The sequence below is a fragment of the Pipra filicauda genome, unplaced genomic scaffold (assembly GCF_003945595.2).
Source record: "Pipra filicauda isolate LSUMZ 115617 unplaced genomic scaffold, ASM394559v2 scaffold62_size3274119_pilon, whole genome shotgun sequence".
NCBI classification, from domain to species: domain Eukaryota; kingdom Metazoa; phylum Chordata; class Aves; order Passeriformes; family Pipridae; genus Pipra; species Pipra filicauda.
Window position 1 is genome coordinate 700,154 of NW_024104787.1, and position 23,364 is coordinate 723,517.

A 23,364-nucleotide genomic window follows, 5' to 3' on the forward strand; every position below is an offset into this window, starting at 1 on the left:
GATAAATAAAATCTGAGGGTTTTCACTTCTGTGAAGAATCATTTGGGGTTTTTTTGTTTTGTTTTAAATGTCTTCAGTAGTTGTCATAGCTCCCAGACAGCCAGATGTTTTCCTCTTCTAAGCTATTCTCAGAAAAATTGTGGACTGAACAGATGTGTTCATCTCACAAAGTTTAAACTGTTTCTGGACAATTAAACTTTAAAATAATTTTCTCTTTAAAGCAGAAAGAGAATTATATCATAATGGAGAAATCAAAGTTATTTACCTTTTTAAAGCATTTTGAAAGTCCCAATATTTATTTACACAGATACAAAGCTGTAGATTATATTACTTGAGACTTTTCCTGTGATGTTTTTTGTTTTCCACCTAAATACTTTTTATTTTTCAAACTTTTGCCTAAAATGCAGTATTTCTCTGTAGTCTTTATAGGATGATGTTTTCTTTTGCTGTTAATGATCTAATTTTATAATATCACTTAGCTTACCTTTTCCAAACACTAGAAGTTACACTTTTATGTCCATTTCACATTTAATAATCAATTACTATATTTAAATTTCTTTTGAAGTCTCTACACATGGATTTTCCACCATCTTAAGACAGTATATATTCATGCAAGTCTTTGTGTTACCACTCCTCATCTGGTAGATTTTTTCTACAGCATTTGACCAATGCCTTGTAGACTTGACAGGGTAACTACTTTTGTGTACAGTTGTATACATGAGCAGTTATGTTTTGTAGCAATGTATCTGCATGTAGTCAGTTTTTGCAAGTTGGCTGTTGGGGGAACCTGTTTGAGGTGCAGTTGAAACCTCCAAGTGAGGGACAGTGGTTATTTAAACTGCAGAGACAAAAATGTAGATGTCTACCTGACGATACCATTTGTGGGTTTTTTTAAAAATACATTTCATAAATGGGCTCCAAACTTGTCTATCCATGCTTAAAAAAATTATCTCATTTTAGCTTAAGTTTTTTTTCTAATTGGACTAAGATTATATTTATGTAAGATGGGTTTATGAAGACAAATCTGTTAGCAAAGACGTGCTGGAGCACATGTGATGGGTTTCAGATCTGAGCTTTAAGCAAATAAATGTAATTTTCATTTAAAGAGGCCCTCGCTTGACAAACGCTGGGTGTTTTTGTTTCATAAATAGGATTTAAACGTTTTCATAGATGTCTCCATGTGGTTAGAAGATATTGCATCAGCTACTTGTTCCTTCTTTTTGGTTGAGGAAAAAGTTAAGTGCTTCCCTTTGAATTTTTAAGATGAATAGGAGAAGAAATAGGATATCTTTATAAAGTCTGAAGCTGTCTTCTGTCTTTTAGGAGAGTGTAAATCTGGGAAGTTTTGGGTTTTTTTCATTACCACCCACCTTTCAAAAATATAAGGAAAAGAAACCTCTTGTTCACCTGCATCCATTAGTTTCAACTTGTCTTATCTTTCCTGAGGGCCTTTCTTTCTTTGCTTATCATATTGCAGGTTGCTTACTCAAAAATCTCTCATCCCTATTCCTGTGAGTCTTGGCAAAAATCCAATAAAGTGTTGTTAATGGATTTATTCACAGTTTTAAAAGATCATATTTCCTAACTAACATACCAATATTGTGACATAAAGCTTTTTAGCCAATGATGCAGCCATGAAATATGACTTATTTCACTGGATGACAACAGAACTAATGCTACTATATGTATTATATAAAGATTGAAAAAAATGGTAAAATTATCCATGATGTCTGAACAGTCTTTCCAATACACATTTTTGCTGAATAAACACAAACAGATATAGTATATTTTGATCACATCACCCAACCCAGAATGACATGAAGTTGTGGGTTTATGGCTTTATTTATCTTACTAGAAAAAGCTTTAACTGTTACTTACTATGCATTTTCTTCAGAAATTACATTGAATGTTGTTGAGTTCAGAGAGCATGTGGTTCAAACACCAACACTAGAAGATGAATTTAGAGGCAGCATTTTTCATATACTGTGAGGGAAAAGTCATAAGCAAGATAAGGAAAAGGCAGATAGACTACCCAAAGGAACAGATCAACAAGGCAAGCTTGCAGGTTTTGACAAAAGGTATAGGAAGAACAGCATTACTTACAAAATTTTCCTTGCCTAGACTATGAGTCAGGCAGTCACTCAGACTGAGTGTGAGCATTATGGGATCAGCCCAGATTCACAGATACTCAGTCTGGGCTGAGTGCAAGAATTAACTGGGGGGCTCTGCCTATTGCCCTGAGAAAAAAACTGTGTTCATGAAAGGTGTGCCTGTGGTCAGGCTTGTAACCGGCTACAATAACACATCCAGAAGGCACTAAGTGACAGTTCTTTGGAGTAACCTCCTAATGTGGTTCCGCCAAGCTGGTCAGTGTTGGTGCTGCCTGTGACACCCAGGACCCCAGGCTGAACTCTCCCAGTTCAGTGCAGTATTCTGGCTGGGCAAGTTGTGCAAAATGTTTGAACTCAACCGGTGGTGAAATTGCTTGTCTTGGAAACTTAGCTATACATCTCTCATTTCTTGTATTTACTTGCTGCAGCTTCTCTCCAATTCTTGCTTAATTTTTTGACTGTCCAGTTTCACAAATATTAATTCCTCTGGCCTTCCCAACAGAGCTGCATTTACTTGGCATAGATCCAGATTTATTAGGCCCAGACTTCACTTTTTGTAGCCTACTTCTGAAGTTCCTCTCCCTTAAAGTACAATCTTCATTAAGCCTAGTCTGTTCTCTTTCTAGAAATGTTGATAAACAAAGGCAAAGGACGAGCTAGTTCAAACAGAGGAGAATGAAAGTTCTGAGCAGATCTCAGCTATTTACTGGTAGGAACTGCATATTGGTTCCATCTGGAAAAGTGCATTCCTGTACTGAACTCATGAGGCATCCCTAAAGCTGTTTGACATATTAACAGTCTCTCTGAACCAGAAGTGTTTCTTCACATAAACAGAGGGAAGCCCCATCAAATATGCCCTGATACCACCAATCTGTAGGATATCTATTACAATCCTGAATCCTAGATAGAAGCAGTGACCTGTGTTGAATCTGTTGCAGAGTATATTGTCTTAGAAAATGCTGGGGATATTACTTCATTGTTTCAAGCTACTGTTAAATTCTATCATCCTTGATGTTTGTCTCTTCACTTGAGATAACATGGGGGAGGAACAAAGAAACATGAGTCCTTCATTGTAAACTACCTTTTCCCCCCGCCCCCATTATCTTGTCACACAAAAAGATTGAACTGGATTTCCTTGCCTGAACTTGCTTTCTCAAATCAGTGGTCTGGGCATAAGCAGGCTGAAAGAGAAATGTAGGTGCGTAGCGGTAGTGCCCAAGGCACGTGAGAAGTGACACATGAAGCACACCCTGGGATAGGATGATGGAGGCTCCTTGTGTTAGAGCAAGTTGGTAAACCTACTTTGGCCCTGTATGTACGTTAATACCTAATAAACACTTATGCCCAGCAGAGCAGGCATGGTAGAGAAAAAGGAAATAGTACTGTCATGGTTTAACCATGGTTGGCAACTAAGCACCACACAGCTGTTCACTTAATCCCCCCCACCCAGTGCTGTGGGGGGAGAATTTTAAGGGTAAAAATGAGAAAGGAATTTATGGGTTGACATAAAAACGGTTTAATAGTTGAAAAGGTAGAATAAGAATAATTTAAAAAATTGTTAGGAAAAGAGAGAAAGAAAACAAACAACCAAGCAAACCGGAGACAGAGGAAAACAAAACTCAAGAAGAACAAGTGATGCAAATGGAAACAATTGCTCAACACTATCTAACCAATGCCCAGACAGTCCAGGAGCAGTGTCTGCCCTGCCAATCTCCCCTCCAGTTTTATCGCTGAGCATGACAACAATATCGTACGGAATATCCCTTTGGTTAGTTGTTCCAGCTGTGTCCCCTCCCAACTTCTTGTGCACTCCCGCTCTGTTTGTCAGTGGGGTGTGATGGGGAGTAGAAAAGCCCTTGACTCTGTGTAAGCCCTGCTCAGCAATGACCAAAACATCTCTGTGTTATCAACACTATGTTCAGCACAAAACGAAACCAAAGACCCTTGCAAGCTACTGTGAAGAAATTTAACTCTATCCCAGCCAAAACCAGTACGAAACGATTGCTTACATGCTAAGTTTCTTTTGCTGTTCTGTTGCACATCTTCACAAGGCACACACTTAAAAGTATCCTATCTCTCTAAATCAATGTTTTCTGTTATGTGATGGCCATCTCTATCACTGTAATTGTATCAATATTCTTAACTTCTGTTTCACCTCTGAAGAAATTGTTGCAGTTGAGCAAAGCAGAATTCTGATTCTCAGTTAAAGCATTGGATCAACCACAGGATTAATTGCAGTTTGTTGTTGGGAGGGTGGTATAGTTCCCTGGTTTTGTTTCAAAACTGGGTGGTTTGGGCCAAGATCGCCTAGTAGGCCGAACCGTTCCATGTGATCTCCTTCCGGTGCTTATACAGAAGTTTCACCAAGAGTCTGAGCCAGTCTGTTGGCATACCCACACAGACTTCACGACTCCCAGCATAGAAAATGTACAAGTTGTTTAAAACCCAGTGTCATTAGACCCATGTTCCTACTGTGTGGGTCCTATTGAGATAGGGAAGACAAGGTAAGGAGCGCAGAATTCAGACACGCACAGGTTTGCTGTTCTTTCAGAACTAGGACTCCTTCTTGATTAAGTAAGCTGAGCTGTTGAAGTCAAGATACTTGGGATCAGGTAGCTGTACTGACAGAAAATGAAGACTCTGTTGGTCTAGGTTGTACTAATGCCAAATATTAGGTAAGGCACTTCTGGTATAGCCAGGATATAACCAGTGACAGTATGATCACAGTGTGATGGATTTCAGCTCAAAGATCCCAGTGATAGGGTTGAAAATCATGGATAGGTCAGAATAGAACAAGCATACATGCAAACAAAACAAGACATATGCCTGAGCCAGTTATTAAGAAGGATAGCATCATCTGAGGTGAAAAGTTGGATTTTAGAGATTTAATTGGGTGTGGCATTATTCGTATGGTCAAATGATAGCAAATTAGAGAGTCTGCTGGTCAAAGTTATCCCAACACTTACTTGGAAAATAGTTGACCTAACACAGTCTACAAAATATATCTGGTAATAGCTACAAAACCTGATTTACTATCATGTAGTATCCTGACCTCTGTCTAAGCCCTTTGATCATGTAAGTGCACATACACCAAAGCCACTTCAGACAGTTGCAATTACTGGTTGTCAGCTTTCATTTCTGTTGTAAACTTAATTGATGAATAACACAGGATGTTACAGGAAATTGTGGTATAGATTCAATTTTATTGTAATAACCAACAGCAAATTCCACTTAGTGGATACTCTAGCCTTTGCTTTTGGTCTTTGGTGTAGTTGTAACAATAGTAGAAGAGTGTCACTTGAAAATCCAAGTATTTGTACTAAGTTTTCATCCTATGGCAGACTGATGTAAATAGACCGAGAGGAATAGGAATAAATATTTAATATCTTTTCTTACATGCGTGACTTTTCAGTAGGGAAATGTATAGAACTTTTACCCTTATCATTTGCTGAATATATGTGGGAACGGTATTCAACTGTGGTTTATTTCTGCAATTTAAATCTGAAAACTTAAGAGAATTTTCTGAAGCCAAGGTTCATTGGTTCTTATCACTCCCAGTCCAGGGCCTCTTGAAGGCCTAGCTAGAGCAATTAGTCCTGGTAATGTCATTCAAAGCTGTTGAATGCTGTCAGTTTGTGACAACAGTTTAGGGCTGTATCTGCATTCTGAGGCTGTTCATATCTGCTTTGTACGGGTTTTGTCAAAAAGGCAGCTCTCAAAGATTGAATGTGGTCTCTCAAGGATTGTGGTAGAAGGGAAAGTTGATGTCAAAGCAGAAGCACGTCAAGATATTTGAAGTAGATAAACAGGATTTAATCTTGTGTGACAGGAAGTCTATTATTAAAGTAATAATCTCTTTAGAAGAGTTTCTAGTTCTAAATTAAACCCAGGATATAAATTCCTCTGTATTTTATCACATGGTGATTGTTGCAGACTTGATCTTTCAGAGCAGTAAATCAAAATTCTTTATTGAATCTTTACTGACTCTGAATCTTGCTGAATGCAAAGAATTCCTAAATATAACAGATTTTAATCTAGTGAAGAACTTTGTCTAGTTTTTGGCATTAATTTGAGGACCCCATGCAGTCTTTATGTATGTATGTACATACATTATGTATGTAATGTACATACACTGTACATTAACTTACAACTTGACATTCCCCCAAGTAGCTGTGAAGCAGCAATTGCCAGTATCTCAGACTGGCTTTAAAGAATGTTTTAAAGACTGTTGTCTTCTCAAAGAGTAGTGTCCTGTTAGATATTTCTGTTCCTCATAGAGAAAATTAAAACCTGCTGTTTGGAAAACATCCTAAGCATCATCTCCCTTCTGTCTGACAAAACCAAGGGATTTTATTTTACTTGACACTTTGTAAGGGATAAAATAGGGTGTATTGGGATCTGACTTAGAAGTATAGCATGCTGTAGAATTACAGAGCTTTGTAAAACAAACTACAAGCTCTAATGTATCTCTGACATGTGGGTAAACATATCTAACTGAAAAGTTGCTATAGAGTTTGCTTAATAACAGCTGTAATAGTCAATCCAGACAATATGGTTTTATCATATTAGAGTTTTGGTTTATTTAATTTTTTTTTCTTTTTTTGGTGATGGAATGTTGTGCTTGCAAGTACTGCACAACTGACATATTAAAAACCTGTATGAAGAAAAATGCTTAAATCCACATGAAAAGAATGAGTTAGGTGTTTAATATATGCACAGTTGGTGACAGAAATATTTTAAATGTATACCCTCGGAAGTCACTGTATTATTTCCACCTTTATCCCTCCCCAAGTCTTCCAGCTAGAAGGGTCATTCAAGTATGTGAATCTGCTTCAAGTAGGGTTAGTGCAGCCTACCTGTTTGAACAGTTTAAAGCAGCCTAGCATGACTTTTTTGGGGAAACTGGGGAGTATTCGCATCCTCTCTGTCTCATGCACACTCGCACTACTGTAGGGTTAATACCCTTGAACAATTGATCACGAGCAAACCCCTGGGAAGAACTAGTGTTTGCTGTCAACAGAGCGATTTGCAAAATGATCGACTGTCAGGCAGCCTCAGCCTTGTACTCCACTGTATTGTCAGCTACCTCTTGGGATGGCAGCACAAGGTTTTACAGGCATCAAGAGGCTTATGGGCCCCGATTACCAAAAAACCAGCCTATCTGAGATGTACATAACATATATGAATGACAGAACTGGCAGCAAATCTTATGACTGCTGGGTGCTAAAATCCTTTTCTGAAGAGAGACTACTTTAAAAAAAAAGTTTCCTTTATGTCTAGTCTCACAAGCCACCCGATACAGGCATTTAAAGTTTGCGTGTACATCTTCAGTGGATCCTACCTTTCTGTTATATTTTTCACTTGTCTTTTTGTAGCAAATGTCCAGTTATATTCATCTACTTAGAGACTGTAAGAAGCAGATAGTATTTTTAGAGACTGTGGTGCCCAACAGCTTGTTATCCAAACAAATCAAAACTGACTGCTCACATGAGACACTCTTAATGTCTTATCAACACTTTGAGTAGATCCCTTGAATGTTATTACAGTCCTTAGTTATGTAGTATTCACTCACATAAATTTTGAAAAAAATTTTATCAGTTCTGATATAAGTAGAAAGAATTTGAATGTTCTTAAAACTATCTTCCAAGGGAAATTACCTTCTGATCTTTCATTCCATCCCTGTTGAACAAGTTCATGTTCATGTTCAATGAGTTGTACTCCTAGGAATGAGGACTATCTTGGTAAGTCTTGTCTAGAACAAAATTCCCTGCCTTCAAAACTTTGATGATATGTACCCATATGTGCTGTGAACTAAGTTTCAAACAGCTTGGATATCTTTTCTAAATTAATTATAGAATGGTTGAGTCAATCTGACACAAAAACCTGAATTCAGATGAAATTTTGTCACAGAAATCTTAACAAGATTCTTAGATGAGAAACTCCTTTTTTTCTTTTTTTTTAATTATTTTTTTTCATTTTCAAAAGAAGCAGCAAATCAGGAACTCTCAAGGGATCAGTGATTATACTTTCAGAAATACTCCTCCTCTGTGTGCGTTATTCTAACCACATTTTTTCACAGAGAACAACCACAGTCTAGCCTAGTTGGTATAATTCGTTATATTTCATTATTTTTGTATTGACCAGTCAAGCATATGCAGCACTACGTGATTTTATTTTTTCTAAATAGTTCAAGTTGCATTTTTACTATCCTTTATTATATTCAGTTACTTTTTCTTATGAGAGAATTCACTTGGTTTTCTATCTTTTAGTTGGCTGATCTGTACACCTGCTGGTCTTAATAACCTATGTGTTTGTTCCATAGATTAAATTATAGAAAAAGTAGATTTCTCTGTTGGCAGGATTCTCTTTGGTTGAGAAGAGTTTGATGTGGTTCCCTGGGGAGTCTCCAGTTCTTCACCCTTTTTTCACAAGTGAAAGGTGGCACCTCTAAATTGACTTCTAACAATAACACCTAAATGCTGCCAGTCCCGGAAAAAGTAAAATAGACCAATCTCGTGCTTTGACTCAAAGCAGAAACGTATTGCCTCTGAGAATGTCAGGTCAGTATTCCTCTCAGGCATCCACACTCAAGATATAGTACTTTGCAGTCCACTTCCAACCTATCTGGAGTAAAGGTTATAACTGGCTTTTCTTCCCTGGTTGTCATCATCCTTACCACACCCATTTTGCTGTGTGTGGGGACAGGACTCCCTGCTTGGGCACTGTTGGTGAGTGCCCTACCTTCCATGTGTGTAGGAAAAGCTGAACCACAGACTCTTCCCACAGAGGGAAGCTCTGGAGAGCCTTGACCACTTCAGTATGACAAATTCAAATGAGATTTTTATCCCTCAAACCTATTCTTTAGTCATAAAATGTCTAGTCACTCTACCAGTAGTAGGAATAGACTATTCAGCATGTGCAAAATTTTCTTCTTTAGACGCTTTTCATTTTTAAGATCAGAATAGAAAATAATTTTCAGGGCAGCAGTAATGCAATTGATCTGCTCAACAGCTGTATCATTGTCTTTCCACTTGATCTAACATTCATAACTCACCAAATTTTGAAATTGTTGGCGATCTAATTTGCTATTCTAGTTTAGTCTTACCTCAATATTATAATACTAAGACAAATAGTTCCTAAAACAAAACCAGTAACAAGTAATAAACAAAAATAACATTAAAAGCAATGCGCCTCCTTTAAAAAGGCTATTCCCCTAAAGATACCATGTGCCTTTTGTTGTCTAGTTCAGTTGTTCAAAACAGGAAAATTTGAGTAGTAGTGCTGTGATGCAAAGAATGCAAATTGAATCCCAGGTTTATGTAGGTAAATAAGGTTTTATGAAGAATCTTTATGACATCATGGATTATCTTAAGTGCTCAGGTACTGAGGAACTCATTCCTGTGTGCTACAATCTATCATAATACAGTCCTGTGTTTCTTCTTAGCAATATTTTTGAATTTTAGCATTAAAACTTAAAAGATTATAAAATATGGTTTCTATTTAATCTGTTAATATCACAGGTCCACTCTGTAAGTAAAAGAAGGAAGAAAAGTCTAGTGAATATGTATTTGGTAATATCCCTGGGAATTCAGTTGTGTAGGTGTGATACAAATGGGGAAAATGGCTCTCCAGGGAGAAATGTGTGGAGACAAACAGAGAGAAACCTTTTTGCCAGGCTGAGGGGGTTTGCTGCTGGCTGCTTGGCTGTGCGGTGGCATTGTTCGGAGGAAGTGCACCTGTTCTAACATTTTCTTCAGCTGGAAGCAGACAGGTTTGTTGAATGCTCTAATTGCTGGTAGGCATGAAAGGATTGCCTAGAAGATTGCTTCTTAGGCTGTCCTTTGATGTTTCGTAAGATTGGGAAGTGAAGATTTTTTTTCCTTTATCCATCTTACTAATAGGTGAGAATAAAATCTCTCTTCTCAGCTTTCATTCCAGAAGGTATCATGGCACATTCAGTCCGATTAGCTGTATCATGGGCCAAAAGACTCCTTTTATCTTTTGAAAAGATTTATAAAACACAGGCATAGTCATCACAGTCCACATTCATAAAACACTATTAGCGACGTGTTCAGTTCATTGCAGGGGTCTCTGGGCAGGAGAAATACTCTTCTGTGAACACTGGGTTTGTCAAGTGCTATAAATCCATGGCTAGGAATTTTGTATAAAATCATTTTAATACATGTTATGAATCTTGAACTGCAGTTAGAAAAGGTTCTTTGTTTAATTCAAATTATGTAAATTTATAACCACAATAATTCTAATATAGGATGCAACTTTTGCCTTATTTTTCAGCAAAATTTGAATAGCAGAGAACTGCACCGAGGCTTGATGTTTTGAAGGTCCTTCTTGTACAAATAAATATAAGGCGTGACTAGTGCACTGTGAAGTATTGTAATAAATTTAGACTATAACTAAAGCTACAAACAGTACCTTGTGATATATTTTGTTTGCAGAAATTTGGAGATTAATAGAGTAACCAAAAAACTCTGTAATAGGTTAAATGATAAGTTTTTACTTACTTGCCTTAATAAGAAATGCCTAGCTGAAAGAAATTACGGTGCATTACTTTCACTCGTGTAAACTCACTAACACCTTTCTCTTGAGAAGGTGAACTATTGCCAACATAGTTGGAAGTACCAGAATACTTAAATATATGTAGGTTGTCCCAGTAGAATAATCTTCCTCGATCGAATTTGGTTTATGTCTCTTCTGTGATACAGGATTTATATTCAGATCCATCACTTGCAAAGTTCAGGAGTGCATGGAGTGTGTGCCTTTGAATCAGAGCCTATTTTACTTTCTAATGAAGAGTTGAGAATTCTGCATAAGAAACCTACGTCTGTTAAATATGACTCTGAAATATAGTGTCTAAAATTTTGAAAGATAAGTATTGATTTAGGCTTTATTGGAAATTAAATTGTGGTTTTTGAATCTGTTGTAGAATTTGGGAGAAAACTTTCAAGGTATCTTCTGAAACTTAGGGATCCATATGTGATTTTTGTATTACAGAATTATGAATGCAATTTCCATTTTTTTAGAATTGAATGCTTTTTTTGCAGACTAGCTGTTCTGGGATTCAATTTTTGGAATGCTGAAACATGTCAGACTTGATCTTTATAGCTGCCTTTTTGAGTAAACTGGTTACAGTGCCAGTAGTCAAGGCTGTTAAACTTCTGTTGAGTTTTGTCATGGTCACAGCTTCCCAGCTTTCTCTTCTGAGGACAAAGAGTGTGTATTTTGTCTTGTGGTGCAAGCAAGGAATATATTTAAAACTGTGGCCTCCAATTTTCATTTTGTTGTAACGCAATGAAGTATTTTAAATACCATGCCTGGAACTTTGTTTACTTGACCAAGTGGTCAGTCTGTGGCCTTTATCTGTGGAACCAAGTGTTTATCAGGTGTCTGTATGAACCATGAAGTGCATTAAGGAACATTTTGCACCAGTGTTTTATTTTAGATGTCTTTATTATAAAGTATTGATGTGCTAAATTTTCCAAAGGTATTTTAGGTCCAGGAAATTTTTTCCCTCACAACTTTTCAAATTTAGTATGCATATCTTTGTATGTATAGTTCTGTGTGAGCTTGTATCTACTTAAATAAAATTCTTTAGTTCTGATGTTTTAGTTAACTAAGTAAACATGAATATCTCAGGTGTTTGGAGGCAGGGTTGCTAATATGCATACCCTTAGGATGTAAATACTTCAAGAGAATAAAATCTAGGCAATTATATTATTCACGTCTCAATGGATAGGGAGAAGGTTGAGTGTTTGGTTCACCTCCCTGTTCACCAAACAGCAGAAATGAGGCAGTTCTGAAACTTGGGTTGGTACAGTTAAGGAAATAAGCAAGTCCTGTTCAAAGCTGAAAGGGAAAAGATTGCAGATCACAGTCATGGATCCTGGTGTTTTGTTCACTACTAGTCACTCCCTACTTAGTTCTGTAAATGCAGAGAGTACTACTGCCTAAAAAATTCTTAATGATGACCCATACAATGCAATGCCTATGTTTGAAAGTGGCCTTCTCAGTGTTCGTCTCCAAGTCACCGTCTTAAGGGTTATAAGTAAGCCATCTGGAAAGAATGGGGTGACTCATTCATTTGATGTGGCTGCTGGTTTTGTGGCCTTATACAGGGAGAAACAATGTGTACTGGGTCATAGCCCTGCAGGAAATTTTTCAGACATCTCTTTGATAGGGACAAAGTCTTGCCGGACTGTTTTCTTAGGTTTATTCTGATTTAACCTGTTGAAAATAGTCATTGAATAACTATATATTTTGTATCAGGTAGACATACAATTACAATTACGTCTTTTTTTTTCTTCTTGGTGGGTATTGGTGGCATCACTTAAATGTGTCTCTGTGTGCTATTTCATTTTTGTATGAAGTGTTCAGAACTGCAGCAGAAATTGCACTCTGAAAATGGAGAAGGAAATTAAATGTGTGAGATTAAAGTGATTTAATTCTGAGAGCTTGATTTATTCAGACAAAACTCCGGGAAATTCAAAGCTTAACTTGAGCTGACATCCATCAATCAAACGCTTGGGAAAAGAATAATGCTAGTAATCATAAAAATAAAAAAGATGTGAGATAGAAGCAGAGTGCAAGTCTTAATGATCTAGAACCATAACTGTATTCTAAATGAAAGGTTTTGTATTTAATTTCCTGAAGAAAGTATTAAGGGTGAGGAATAGGGGAGAAAAATATTTCGTGGGAAGTTTAGTTAATGGATGGGACATCTTTCAAAGCCCGAATAGTTCAATGCCCCACAACTTTGACTGCTCTTAAAAGCTGAATGGTGTAAGTATTCTGTAATGTCTCATTTTAATCATGTACTGGTGTTCATAAAAATATATGCAATGATTTTTTTAAAGGAGAACTTATAAAATAGATTTTTTTACTTCATTGAAATCAGTGAAATACTTCAGTAATTTCTGACAATCATGGGGACTAGAAGCTGATGTACTAATATACTACAGTGTTACCCAAGTGACTGCATAGCTAATTACCAGTGTAAGAGATGGTTTACAAATGTACTATGTTAAGAAACAAAGTATCTTTCATCCCGTATGAAACTCTGAAAGAAAAAGATTAAAATCAAATATAATAAACTCAGTCACTTTGTATTTGAAAATAAGAAAGATTCTGAACTGAATTGGTGTTGGCTTGAAACAGATTATATTTTTTCTGCTATGTCAATTGATTTGTGGTCAGGCAAGCTACAGGAGCTGATGTCGAATTCTAAAGGAGCTTAAAAAAAAACCCTTCAAAACAAGAAGATATTTTCAGCAAAGTTTTTACTTGCATAATTTCAGCAAATCTTAAAAACATTTTAAGTGTAGTATTCAGTATTTCATTTATAATGCTCTTCTGAATATATTTTATGTTAAGCAGTGTTCAATTCTACAATTAAAACATACGGGGAAGGTTCTAATTGGCAGACCAGTTAAGAAACTTTGTGCCACCTTGAAGTGGCACTTTGTAACAGACTGGAGAAATGGCTAGATTCTTGTGAATTGTGAAGGTATTGTGAAGGAATCTTGTGTACCAGCATGCTACAGAAAAGTTTAGGGTTCAAAGTATGTTTTAATTTAATGAATGTTACATAATTTTTCATGCAGTTAGCAAATTTGATTGTATCAGTTTAACTCTCTTTATGAGCTGGTCCAAACAGAATAGAAAAGGAGATAATTATGGAGAAAAAGAGGAAATCGAATAAATATTCATAATGTATGTAAAATTTCTTTTTATCCTAATCTATTATTTTTATCTAGGTCACCTTCCACATTGTTCTTTTTCTGATAACCTTTTTTTTTTTATCTCACTTTCTATGTAGGACTGGCTCATCACATCTGTAATCTCCTAACAGAAGCTGTGGTTCTGTACTTGGAGGCAGATGATAAAAGCAGCACCAAGACAGTAAATGCACTGCTTCTGTCCTTACTTGACATTTTGCAGTGCATGCTTATGTATACAGCAAACATTGTACGCCAGACTTTGCAGGTATGTGATTTATTTCCTGGGGCCATTACCATCTTAAACAATTTTTTAGATAACTTCCTGTTATCCTAATAATGAGATTCCCACTATTCTGATTTTATTGAATTTTTAGTATGGTGGAAAATCAATTTGTCTTCCAAGTTTCTGTTTGAATCAGTGCAAGTCATGGTATTGGTAGGACTTCCTCCTCCAAGAAAGCCATCCTCGTCCTTAAAAAGGAAGATACAATTCAAAGAAATTTCACATAACTCTCTTAGTAACATATCAAGAAGAAGCATTCATCTTTTTTTAGACATGATGTTAAGCTAACAAATTTTGCTTTGTTTTTAAATGATCTGCTGAATTTTTCTTTAGTCAAGTTTTTTGTTTGCTTGCTTTTGTGCTTTGTTTTCATTTCTCTTTTTTTCTAAAGAAGGCTTAATGTAAGAAGTTGATGTTGAAATTTGAGCTTTTTTCTTTTTTTCTACACTGATTTACATGATCAGCCATGTTATCAACCAGATATTTCACTGGGAGGTTTTTGTTTTGTTTTTCTTGAATTTTTGGAAGAAAATTTAAATGTGATGGTACAGTACTTGGTCTTTTTTGAGTCCTCTGTAATGGTTTTCTCATCTAAGAATCACTTTGTAAATCAAATTTTGTAGGCTAATTCCCGATTGTCATATTTTTGGCATCACTCCTTCACAGAGAGCTAAATTCTGTACTTGGGTTCCATATAACAGTGGTGAGGCCAGTTATTCTGGAGGACACGTGAGGAAAGAGGATCTTGCACATGGTTTGGTAGTATTAGTCAAACTGAAGGGTTTTATTTGGATACAAAATTAAATCTATTCATTCAAAGCCAAATTCTATTCTGGCTTTACTTGAATACTTCAGTTAATTGATGCACTAAAACTCCAGCTCCAGTTTTGTCTAACTCTTGTCAAAGTAATCTGCTTTGCTCTGGAATGCTAATAAATAACAAGAAGCAGCTGGAAAACTGAGTTTTGAAGCATAGCTCTGTCCTGTGCCCTTAAAAAACAAATTTTACCATGATGTTACTTGCCTTGGCTTACTCATCTTGACAGTACTTGTCAGAAGGCCTGAGAGTTCTACAGGTGTATCAGTACATGTGAAATATTGAATGATGGCCATTACCTACTGACTACATAGTGTTCCACTATCCACGTGTCACTAAATGCATCATGAATATTACTCTTGGACTGTTTTTTTGTAGAGATCTTCTGAGTAAGATGCCTTCCAAAACAGAACTTGAAAAGGAGAATCAAATTTTTGAGGCTTAAGTTGACTTTTACAAATGGTAGTACCTCCACTTGAATCCTTTTTATTTAAGCATTTTGTGTAAAAGGTGATAACCTTATCCAGCTGCATTGGGAAGGTGACTTACTTGCCTTTCTTCATTAATATAAACACTCCATTTTTTTATCTTCTCTACATTTGTTGTTCTTGGGCTTCAGCATTCCAGATCATTGCAGTGAGTCTCAGTGAGGGACATACCAATGTGACTTCTCACCTGGAGAAACAGCTCCTCGGTTCTCTTTTATTTTAAAATTCTTTCCAGAAGAAAGGCACTGTCCTTTCCACTCATCAGTATCAACAGTGGAGCTTGAGCAATAGTGTCTCCTGCCTTAGGGGACTTGCTCCTCTGTTCACTTAACCAAATGAAAATCTTCAGGTATTGCACTTGGACAGTGATTTTTAGGATTGAGCTATAAATGAAAGACAATAAAAAATTATTTTAAAATGTCTTCTTTAGACAAAATGTTTACTTTTTCCTCCAGCAGATTGACCGTATAGGGTCATAGTCCAAAGCTGGTTCAAGATAATGAACTTAAATGAAAGATCTTTCTGGTGCCCTGGGGCAGGGAGGGGTCATAAATACGACTGCCTAGGTTGGTAGTGTGTCTTGATGAGGGGGGATGAGTGGTCAGAATTACAAGTGGTAACAGATCTTATCTCAGACTTTGGCCGCTTGGAGACTTTATTATTCCTCTTTCAAAAATAGTTTAAATTATTGTAATATACTGTGAATATTCCAGGATACAGAGTAAGGCAGATGAGCAAAATTGGGCAATATTGCTGAGAATTTTCAGTCACCTTGATTTTCTTGGTTTGAGTTGCATGTGAAATTGTACCTGATAAAGGGGAAAAAAAAATTTGAACTTTAATGTTAAAATAGATGTGTCATGTTGACAGAAATTACAAATGCATGAAACATTTATGACTTTGGAGGTATCTTTTACATGTACAGTTTATTACATTTTTCTGAAGAAATGTCATGTGGGTCAGTATATTCAGCCTGTGCAGAATGGGCATGACAGCAGGAACCCCTTTTGCTTTGTGCTTATTGTCACAGACACAAGGAATGTAACTGCTCATTGGGAGCTCAGGAATATTTAACTAGAAGAGTTCATAAGTCTCCTTCAGACTTCTATTCACGCTTCCACCACCTAATGGACCTAATTTGTTCCTCATACCAGAACAGTCACCAAGGTCACTTTTGATTTTTTCTCTCTTATTAAGGCACAGAAATCTGGCACAGGAGGGGACACACAGGCTGCCGAAGACCTTCTGCTTATCAATAAACCCCTGACGGACCTAATTAGCCTGCTTATTCAACTGGTGAGAATTTGTGTGTTTGTAAGCCTTTTGGAACGTTTCTGAAGTTGGAATTATTCTATCGAATTCAACATCTTAGAGCTCTGTTTGTTAGTTTTTCATTGTTTATAAGCTACCATCTAGTACTCTAACACTTTGTAGAAAGCTATAGGTCATAATGACTTACAGGTTACCAGTGATGTCAGAATAAATCTGTCTGTCCCAAGCATAGAAGTGGGATGAGGGGTAGATTCTCAGTTTGGATACATATGTATAACCAAATTTTAGCCCTTCAGAATGAACTAGTGATCACTGCATATGGAAAGGATGTATTCAAAATATGACACTAATAGTACTGCTACCATTACAATGAAATATTATTTTCTTGAGTTTCAGCCTTCTGAGTTTTCTCAAGGGTTTTCTTTTATTTTGACATGACCCTGAGTGATTTATGAGTGGGAGTGCTCCCCAGTGATCTGTAAACATCTTTGAAGTGTGTCTGTTTAAAGACACACAAAGTCCTTTCCAGGGTTTACTAGGTGTCACAGCACTGCACTGAAATCTCCACAGAGTGCTGCACTGTGGCCCTGATGCATCCCATCAGCTCAACCTCCATAATACTGTGCCAGAGATCTGTATTGACTGTGTGTAATGATTTGTAGTAAGGAGTGCTTCTTGAGCTGGACAGGGCTTTTAGAGGCTGCATCAGCCTTTTATTCAATATAAAGCCATTAAAATGTGAGAATTTCCCTGTGGCATATCACAGTATCCTTTCCAGGTTATTTCACTTAAAGGCATTTCAGATTCACTGTGTTCTCTTCCAGACATGATTCTTTTTTTCCATTTAAACAGAGGTTTTCAGGTGTTTTGTGATATCAATAGTGTGGTCCTTTTACTATCTTTAGCACTGTCTCTCATCTTCTATTTTTGGGAAGTGTGTGATTCCTATTAATTTTTGGCGTTATACTTGTTGCTAAGTCCTCCTTTGATGGATTTCCTTAAACCAGTTATTGGCAAAGGCTTTTTGGAAATGTTCACTGAATGATCTAAAACAAAGTGACTGAATTTCAACTATATAATATTTCATCTTTATAAATTCTTTTAATTTATTTTTTATTAATTTTTTAAAATCACTATATATGATAAATAGTAGGACATGAAGAGATGCAAATGTTCCTTTAAAGTGAAACTAGTCATAAATTTAAATTCTATTAACTCTCTAAAGAACAGAAAATTAGAAGACAAGTTTTACTCAGCTTATGCCACCTGGAAGTCTTTTATAGGTTTTTAATTAAAGAATAGGTTAATTGTACAGTTAGCATGTACTGATTAGATTGTGACTTGCCCTTGTATTTCAGAAGCAGGGCTGCAAATTATCACTGGGTTTTGCTTTGTTCTGTACTTCTACAGATTTTGGTATGTTTAAAATGCTGATTTTAAATCTGCTGATATTAACATACAGGTAAAGAATAAAGACCATTTCTTTTAGTCACTTCTTTTAGGTGCCAGTGGTTGTTCTCTGTATTCATTGGGCTGTGTGGCTACATAACCCTTTATTGCTGTTTTGAGGCATTCATTTCTTTGCGAACTTTGTTTTCTGGAGATGATGGAGATCTTAAATGTTGAACTGATCATTACTTTAAGATATTAAGTTAAAATTATTTTCTCTGGTTTGCTATTTCTACCTATCTTACCATATTTATGGTTTCTTATGTCACCTTGAATAATTGTTTTCCCTCATTGATATGTGTATCCTTCAAGTAGGTTATTATTCCATGCCCCATTTACTTGGCTTTTTATTTTCCTCAAGTTCTACATGTTTTTCTCTCTCAATAATCTCTCAAAAAATCAATGTGAGTTAAACTTGAAAATGTCAAACACTTAGAATCAATTTTTCCCTTCTGTAGTTGTGATTTAGTCTATCACTAAAGGCATAGCAAAGCAAGTGCAGGAAACCTAGATTGCATGTAAATGAAACTTCAGGGTTTTAAGAATGCAAAAGAAGAAATAATTACAAATTCTATCATGCAGAAAACACTGCAAATATGGAGAATTCAATATTTAATCCCATGATCATTATGCCCTTAATTGATCAATAAGAGGAAAATAAATTGAGCATTTAGTCTTCTGCTTGGCAGTTTTGTGTTTAAAAGTTAATTACACTTACCTTTGCTGGGTAATGTTCCTCCGCTTAACATAAATGTAATTTGAATATTATACTGAAACTTGCAGCAATTATACAAGATACGAAACACCTTCTAATTTTTTATGTACCCATTATACAGAAAAAAAAATAATGTTTACTTTTGAAATCACCTCAGTGTGGATTTTCAGAAACTTTCAGAAACCTGACAGTACCTATAAAAAGGAGTTTCATTTTCTGTAGGTCTCAGATTTAGTTCCTAGGTGTAGATCTTCCAGTCTTTTCTGCAGCCTATCAGATTGCTGGGAGAGAAAGTTTCTTGATTTCTGGTGGTAGGCTTCTTCATCATATTATTACTAGTAAAATTTGCAGCTACTTACTGTGCTCTGTATGTTACTGTTGGAAGTCCAGCTAATCACGTGCAAATGGGAACAGGACAAATATGAAGCCTCAGTGCACATGGATGAATGAGATGATCTCTTCTAGGTCCTTTATGTTTCTATATTGCCCTGATTCTAAGGCTGTGCCCAGAATTCGTTTTCAGAGCACACGAAGGTATTTACCACCCAATAATGAAAGTGACTGCAGAAGAATGATAACCCTGGAGGCTGTAGAATTTTCTTTCACATTTCTTAGTGATACAGACTGTTCCATGATCAGAGTGGAGAGATATATGTTTATTTCCTGTATTGTATAATGTATTGCTGTTATTGTATTTTAAATGTTACCTGGAATTATATTTGAAGAATTCTCTTATACAGAGCTACCCTAAAAAAACCAAAAAAAACCCCAAACAAACACACCAGAGGAAATAAGAATATGTTGTCTCATGCACAGAATTTTGGAATGAGGATTTACTTTCTCAACAGTTAGGCTAGATTAAAATGAACTGAAAAAACATATATATATGTATTTAAAATATTTTCCCCTAGGTAAGAGAATGGCAATTTTGCCCTAAGTCAAAATGTAATATCTTACTTTTTAATTTAAACCTGTGTATATTTACTAATAAGAATAGCATAGTAAAGCTAGCAGATTAATAGTGATGTTTTGCTTTTACATTTTGTTCAGTGTTTGCAAAATCATCTTCCCTATAGATCCCAATGGTACTTCTTTTACAGCACACTCTATAATCACATTAGTGATCTAATGGATATCTATCTCTTATCGTAATAAACTTCTATGTGTATAACCTCATTAATGCACTGAAATAGTGTCCCCTCTGGGTGATCCAGACAGTTTCATTGTAACTCTAAAATTAGATGCTGTAACAACTCCAACAGTGTGAAAACTGCCGCTTCAGCTCAAATGATCACACGTTTCTTGCAGCGGTTTGCAATTCATGAACACACTGCAACTCAGTTCAAAATGATGGAATTTTTGAGAACAGACTGCAGAAATATAGACATGCAATAACAAGAAACTTCCTGCTCTTCAACACATTAAAATACACAGAGAAGGTTCCATCTAGAAAGGAAGAGAAGTGAATTTTGTCTTATAAACTCTTTTAGAGGAAGTTATAACATGGCCATAAAAATTAAGTAAAGAGTAATATGTTGTCTGTGTTGCACAAAAGTCTTGTCATGCAGTGTTATTTTAAAATAAATGAAAAATAGATATACAGTTTTGAGTTAGAGTATGGCAAAATTTATGACCTTAGCTGTTCAGTAATTTATTTTAACGTGCTAGATTGTCTTCAAGCTATACATTAGCCCAGAATAATAACAGCTGCAAGGAGAAGTACTACTAACATTTCTACCTTGCTGAAGGGCTGAATCCATAATCCCCTCTAAGACTGATAAAGCAAAAAGAAACGAAAGGCCACTAGGCTTTTTTCAGGTTAATATGAAATATTAAGGGTCAGATATTTTCTTAAAGTGATAGAACTCTAGTTTATTTTTTTCGTGGGTTTCTCCTCCCTTGAAAGAATAAAAACATAAATATCTGCTGTCATGAAAACTGTAAATGTGTTTGAAAGAAATGTGCTTCATACCAAATTGAATTAGGATTAAAAAAATAATCAGCATGCTGTTTCAGCTAATTAAGAGCTGAACTATCCACCTATATTCATTGTTGAGCAACGTGATTCTGTCTGTGCTGTTCTTATTAAACATGAGATATTATTTACTTGAAAGCTGAATTTTTCATTCCTTGGTTTTCTATATTTTCAGATATTTATTATATTTTCAGTCATTGCTTTTGTTTTATACCAAGAATTTTCTTCAGATCCTGTACTCTTTATAGCCAGTACTAACACTGCCTGGCAGCCAATGCTAAATTTCAGGTTACCAGCTTACGACTTTTGACATCTAAATCACTACTTGTCAGTAGAGTTACAGAGAAAAATGCTGATGCAGGCATACTTAAATAGGGACATTGCTGAGAGTTCCTCTTACACCTTAATTATTGATGAGTTAGACTGAAAGCAAATGATCTTATTTTCTCCAGGGTAAATATGGTCTTTCCTATTCCAAACTTAGTTTTCTCTTCATACAAGACCCTATGCTACTATTGTTTTACCCTGAATTTTTCCAGGATAACAGCAACTTGCTCCCCAAAGTCCAGATGATGCCAAAGCTCAAAGGGACTCTGGGGAAGCAGAAGAGCCTGAAGTACAACAGAGGATGAAGGATTTCATTGACATTTGTGATTGAATAGTGCGATGTCATGGTTGGCAAGTATTGGGAACCCTGGAGTGACACTTGGAAAATAGTCACTGAAAGCCTGATACCCCATGAAGAGCAAGTCTATATGATGCCAAGACACATTGGATGGAAAGTTTCTTTTCATTAGATGGAAAGGGTCTTCCTTTCTCTTGTTGGGGAAAAAATAAAAACAACAACAATGATAAATGGTTGGACACCCTAGGAGAAGACAAGCAAAGCCATGCACCCAAGCACAGCTCCTTCTTACCTGTTGCAGTGTTCCACTGCCTCACTACCTGGGGTTTCCTGCTGAAATCAATCTCCTTTGGGAGTAACACTAACCAGATGGACTTGCTTATTTGCTTCCTTGACAGTCATGTACCCTTCTGCTGTTGGGAAGAACCTCTAAGTTTCATGGTGCTTTATGTGTTTCTTCACACGAATTTGTTGTAGGGGCAGTCATCTACTGAGACTGACACCTTTCCACTTCTTTGATATTTAGTGAATATCTCAGGAAAAGAGCTTGGGAACAGTCTCACTTTGAAGTATGTCTGTTGTTATTACTGACTAAACATGGTATTTTTTTACTTCTGGAACCCAGGGAACTCCACTGCAATACCCAGGCAAGAATGTATCTGTCCAAGATTTTCACTAATTTTTCATTTTTTATATTTGGTTAGCCAACAAACAATATTGGAAAATCAAATATTAGTCCTTTTACTATGCTTTTCTTCAGGGAGTGGTTGATATACCTGTCTACAGTGATTTAGTAACAAACTGAAAGTTGGAATGCTCCTTTTAAAAGGTGTGAGAGACATATATTAAAGTAGTTTAATTTGTCCTTTCTTTATCTAATGGCATTTTTATTTCAGTGATGGAAATACAAGTCGGCTCAAAGCCCAAAGTGAGATCAGTGGACTTTTTTAAAATTTAATAAAGATTCAAGACACAAATGAAGCCATAAAGCTTGTTACTATTTTTAGCTTTTCCTGTTTTTTGACCTTGCTAATTATGTTGATGATGTTATTAGATAATTCTGAATGTTGGAAAAGAAATAATCAAATAGGTGGCATTTAGATTGGAATGAAGAAAAACCATACAGCAAAACTGAGGAAGAAATAGCTGCTGTGGTCCTGTCCCTTGCACAGTATTAGGTCAAATAGAATGTGATATGTCTTGGGGCTATGTATTCAGAGATTACATCTCAGTTCAGTCTGTTTTAAACAGCCAACTCTATTAAGCTAGTGGAAAACAGGATTGTATTTGCATGCAGATCCCTGGAGAATTGCTGCTTGAAAATTTGAGGGGTGTATGTCTGATGGTATGTTCAGATTGCTTTAAAGTAACTGGATGGATTTTCCTTAAAATGAAAAAACTTAGGTAATTCATACTGCAGATTAAATAAGTAATCATTATTGAAATGGTTGGGCATATTATATAAATGGTTGGACAGATTATATAAATTGTTTCCTTTTATTGTCAGTAAGGATAGTCTGTTAATTGTACTTTAATCTAGCTTCTTTGTATGTAAATAGTACTTTTGGAATTAAAAAAATGAGTGGGAGTGATAAGGTGTTTTTACACTTCTGTACTTAATTGGTTTAAGACCACTACCAATATATTTTGTTCAGGTCATAGACTAAAAGATGAGAAAAAGCCACTGAAATCCTTTAGTTGAGGGTTGTGTATAACGTAAAACAGGACTTTCCTAAATTAATTCCTCATCACAGTAAATAGGTTTGTAATTTTTTTTTTAGGGAAAAAAAGGGGGTTTGTGATATTTGAGTTGCCTTTGATGGAGAATCTGTCACAGTTCTAAGAAAGTTGTTTCAATGGTTAATCACTCTAATTAAAGAGAGGAAGAAAAAAA

General features: G+C 36.0%; 1 protein-coding gene across 10 annotated transcripts in view; it reads left to right on the forward strand.

Annotated features, from left to right (window-relative positions):
- The window catches only part of ULK4 (unc-51 like kinase 4), a 228,745-nt gene that overhangs the window by 150,111 nt on the left and 55,270 nt on the right, over positions 1-23,364 (forward strand). For 9 of the 10 annotated variants that reach the window (XR_003540279.2, XR_005566123.1, XR_005566124.1 and 6 more), the window contains exons 33-34: positions 13,945-14,111; positions 16,632-16,730. Coding sequence is in view for 4 of the 10 variants with exons in the window: in XM_027718944.2 (XP_027574745.2) it covers positions 13,945-14,111; positions 16,632-16,730 (266 nt within the window). In the remaining 6 variants the exon portion in view is untranslated. Of the gene's footprint in view, positions 1-13,944; positions 14,112-16,631; positions 16,731-23,364 lie in introns of those variants that run through there. The other variant, XR_005566125.1, reaches the window with a different exon arrangement.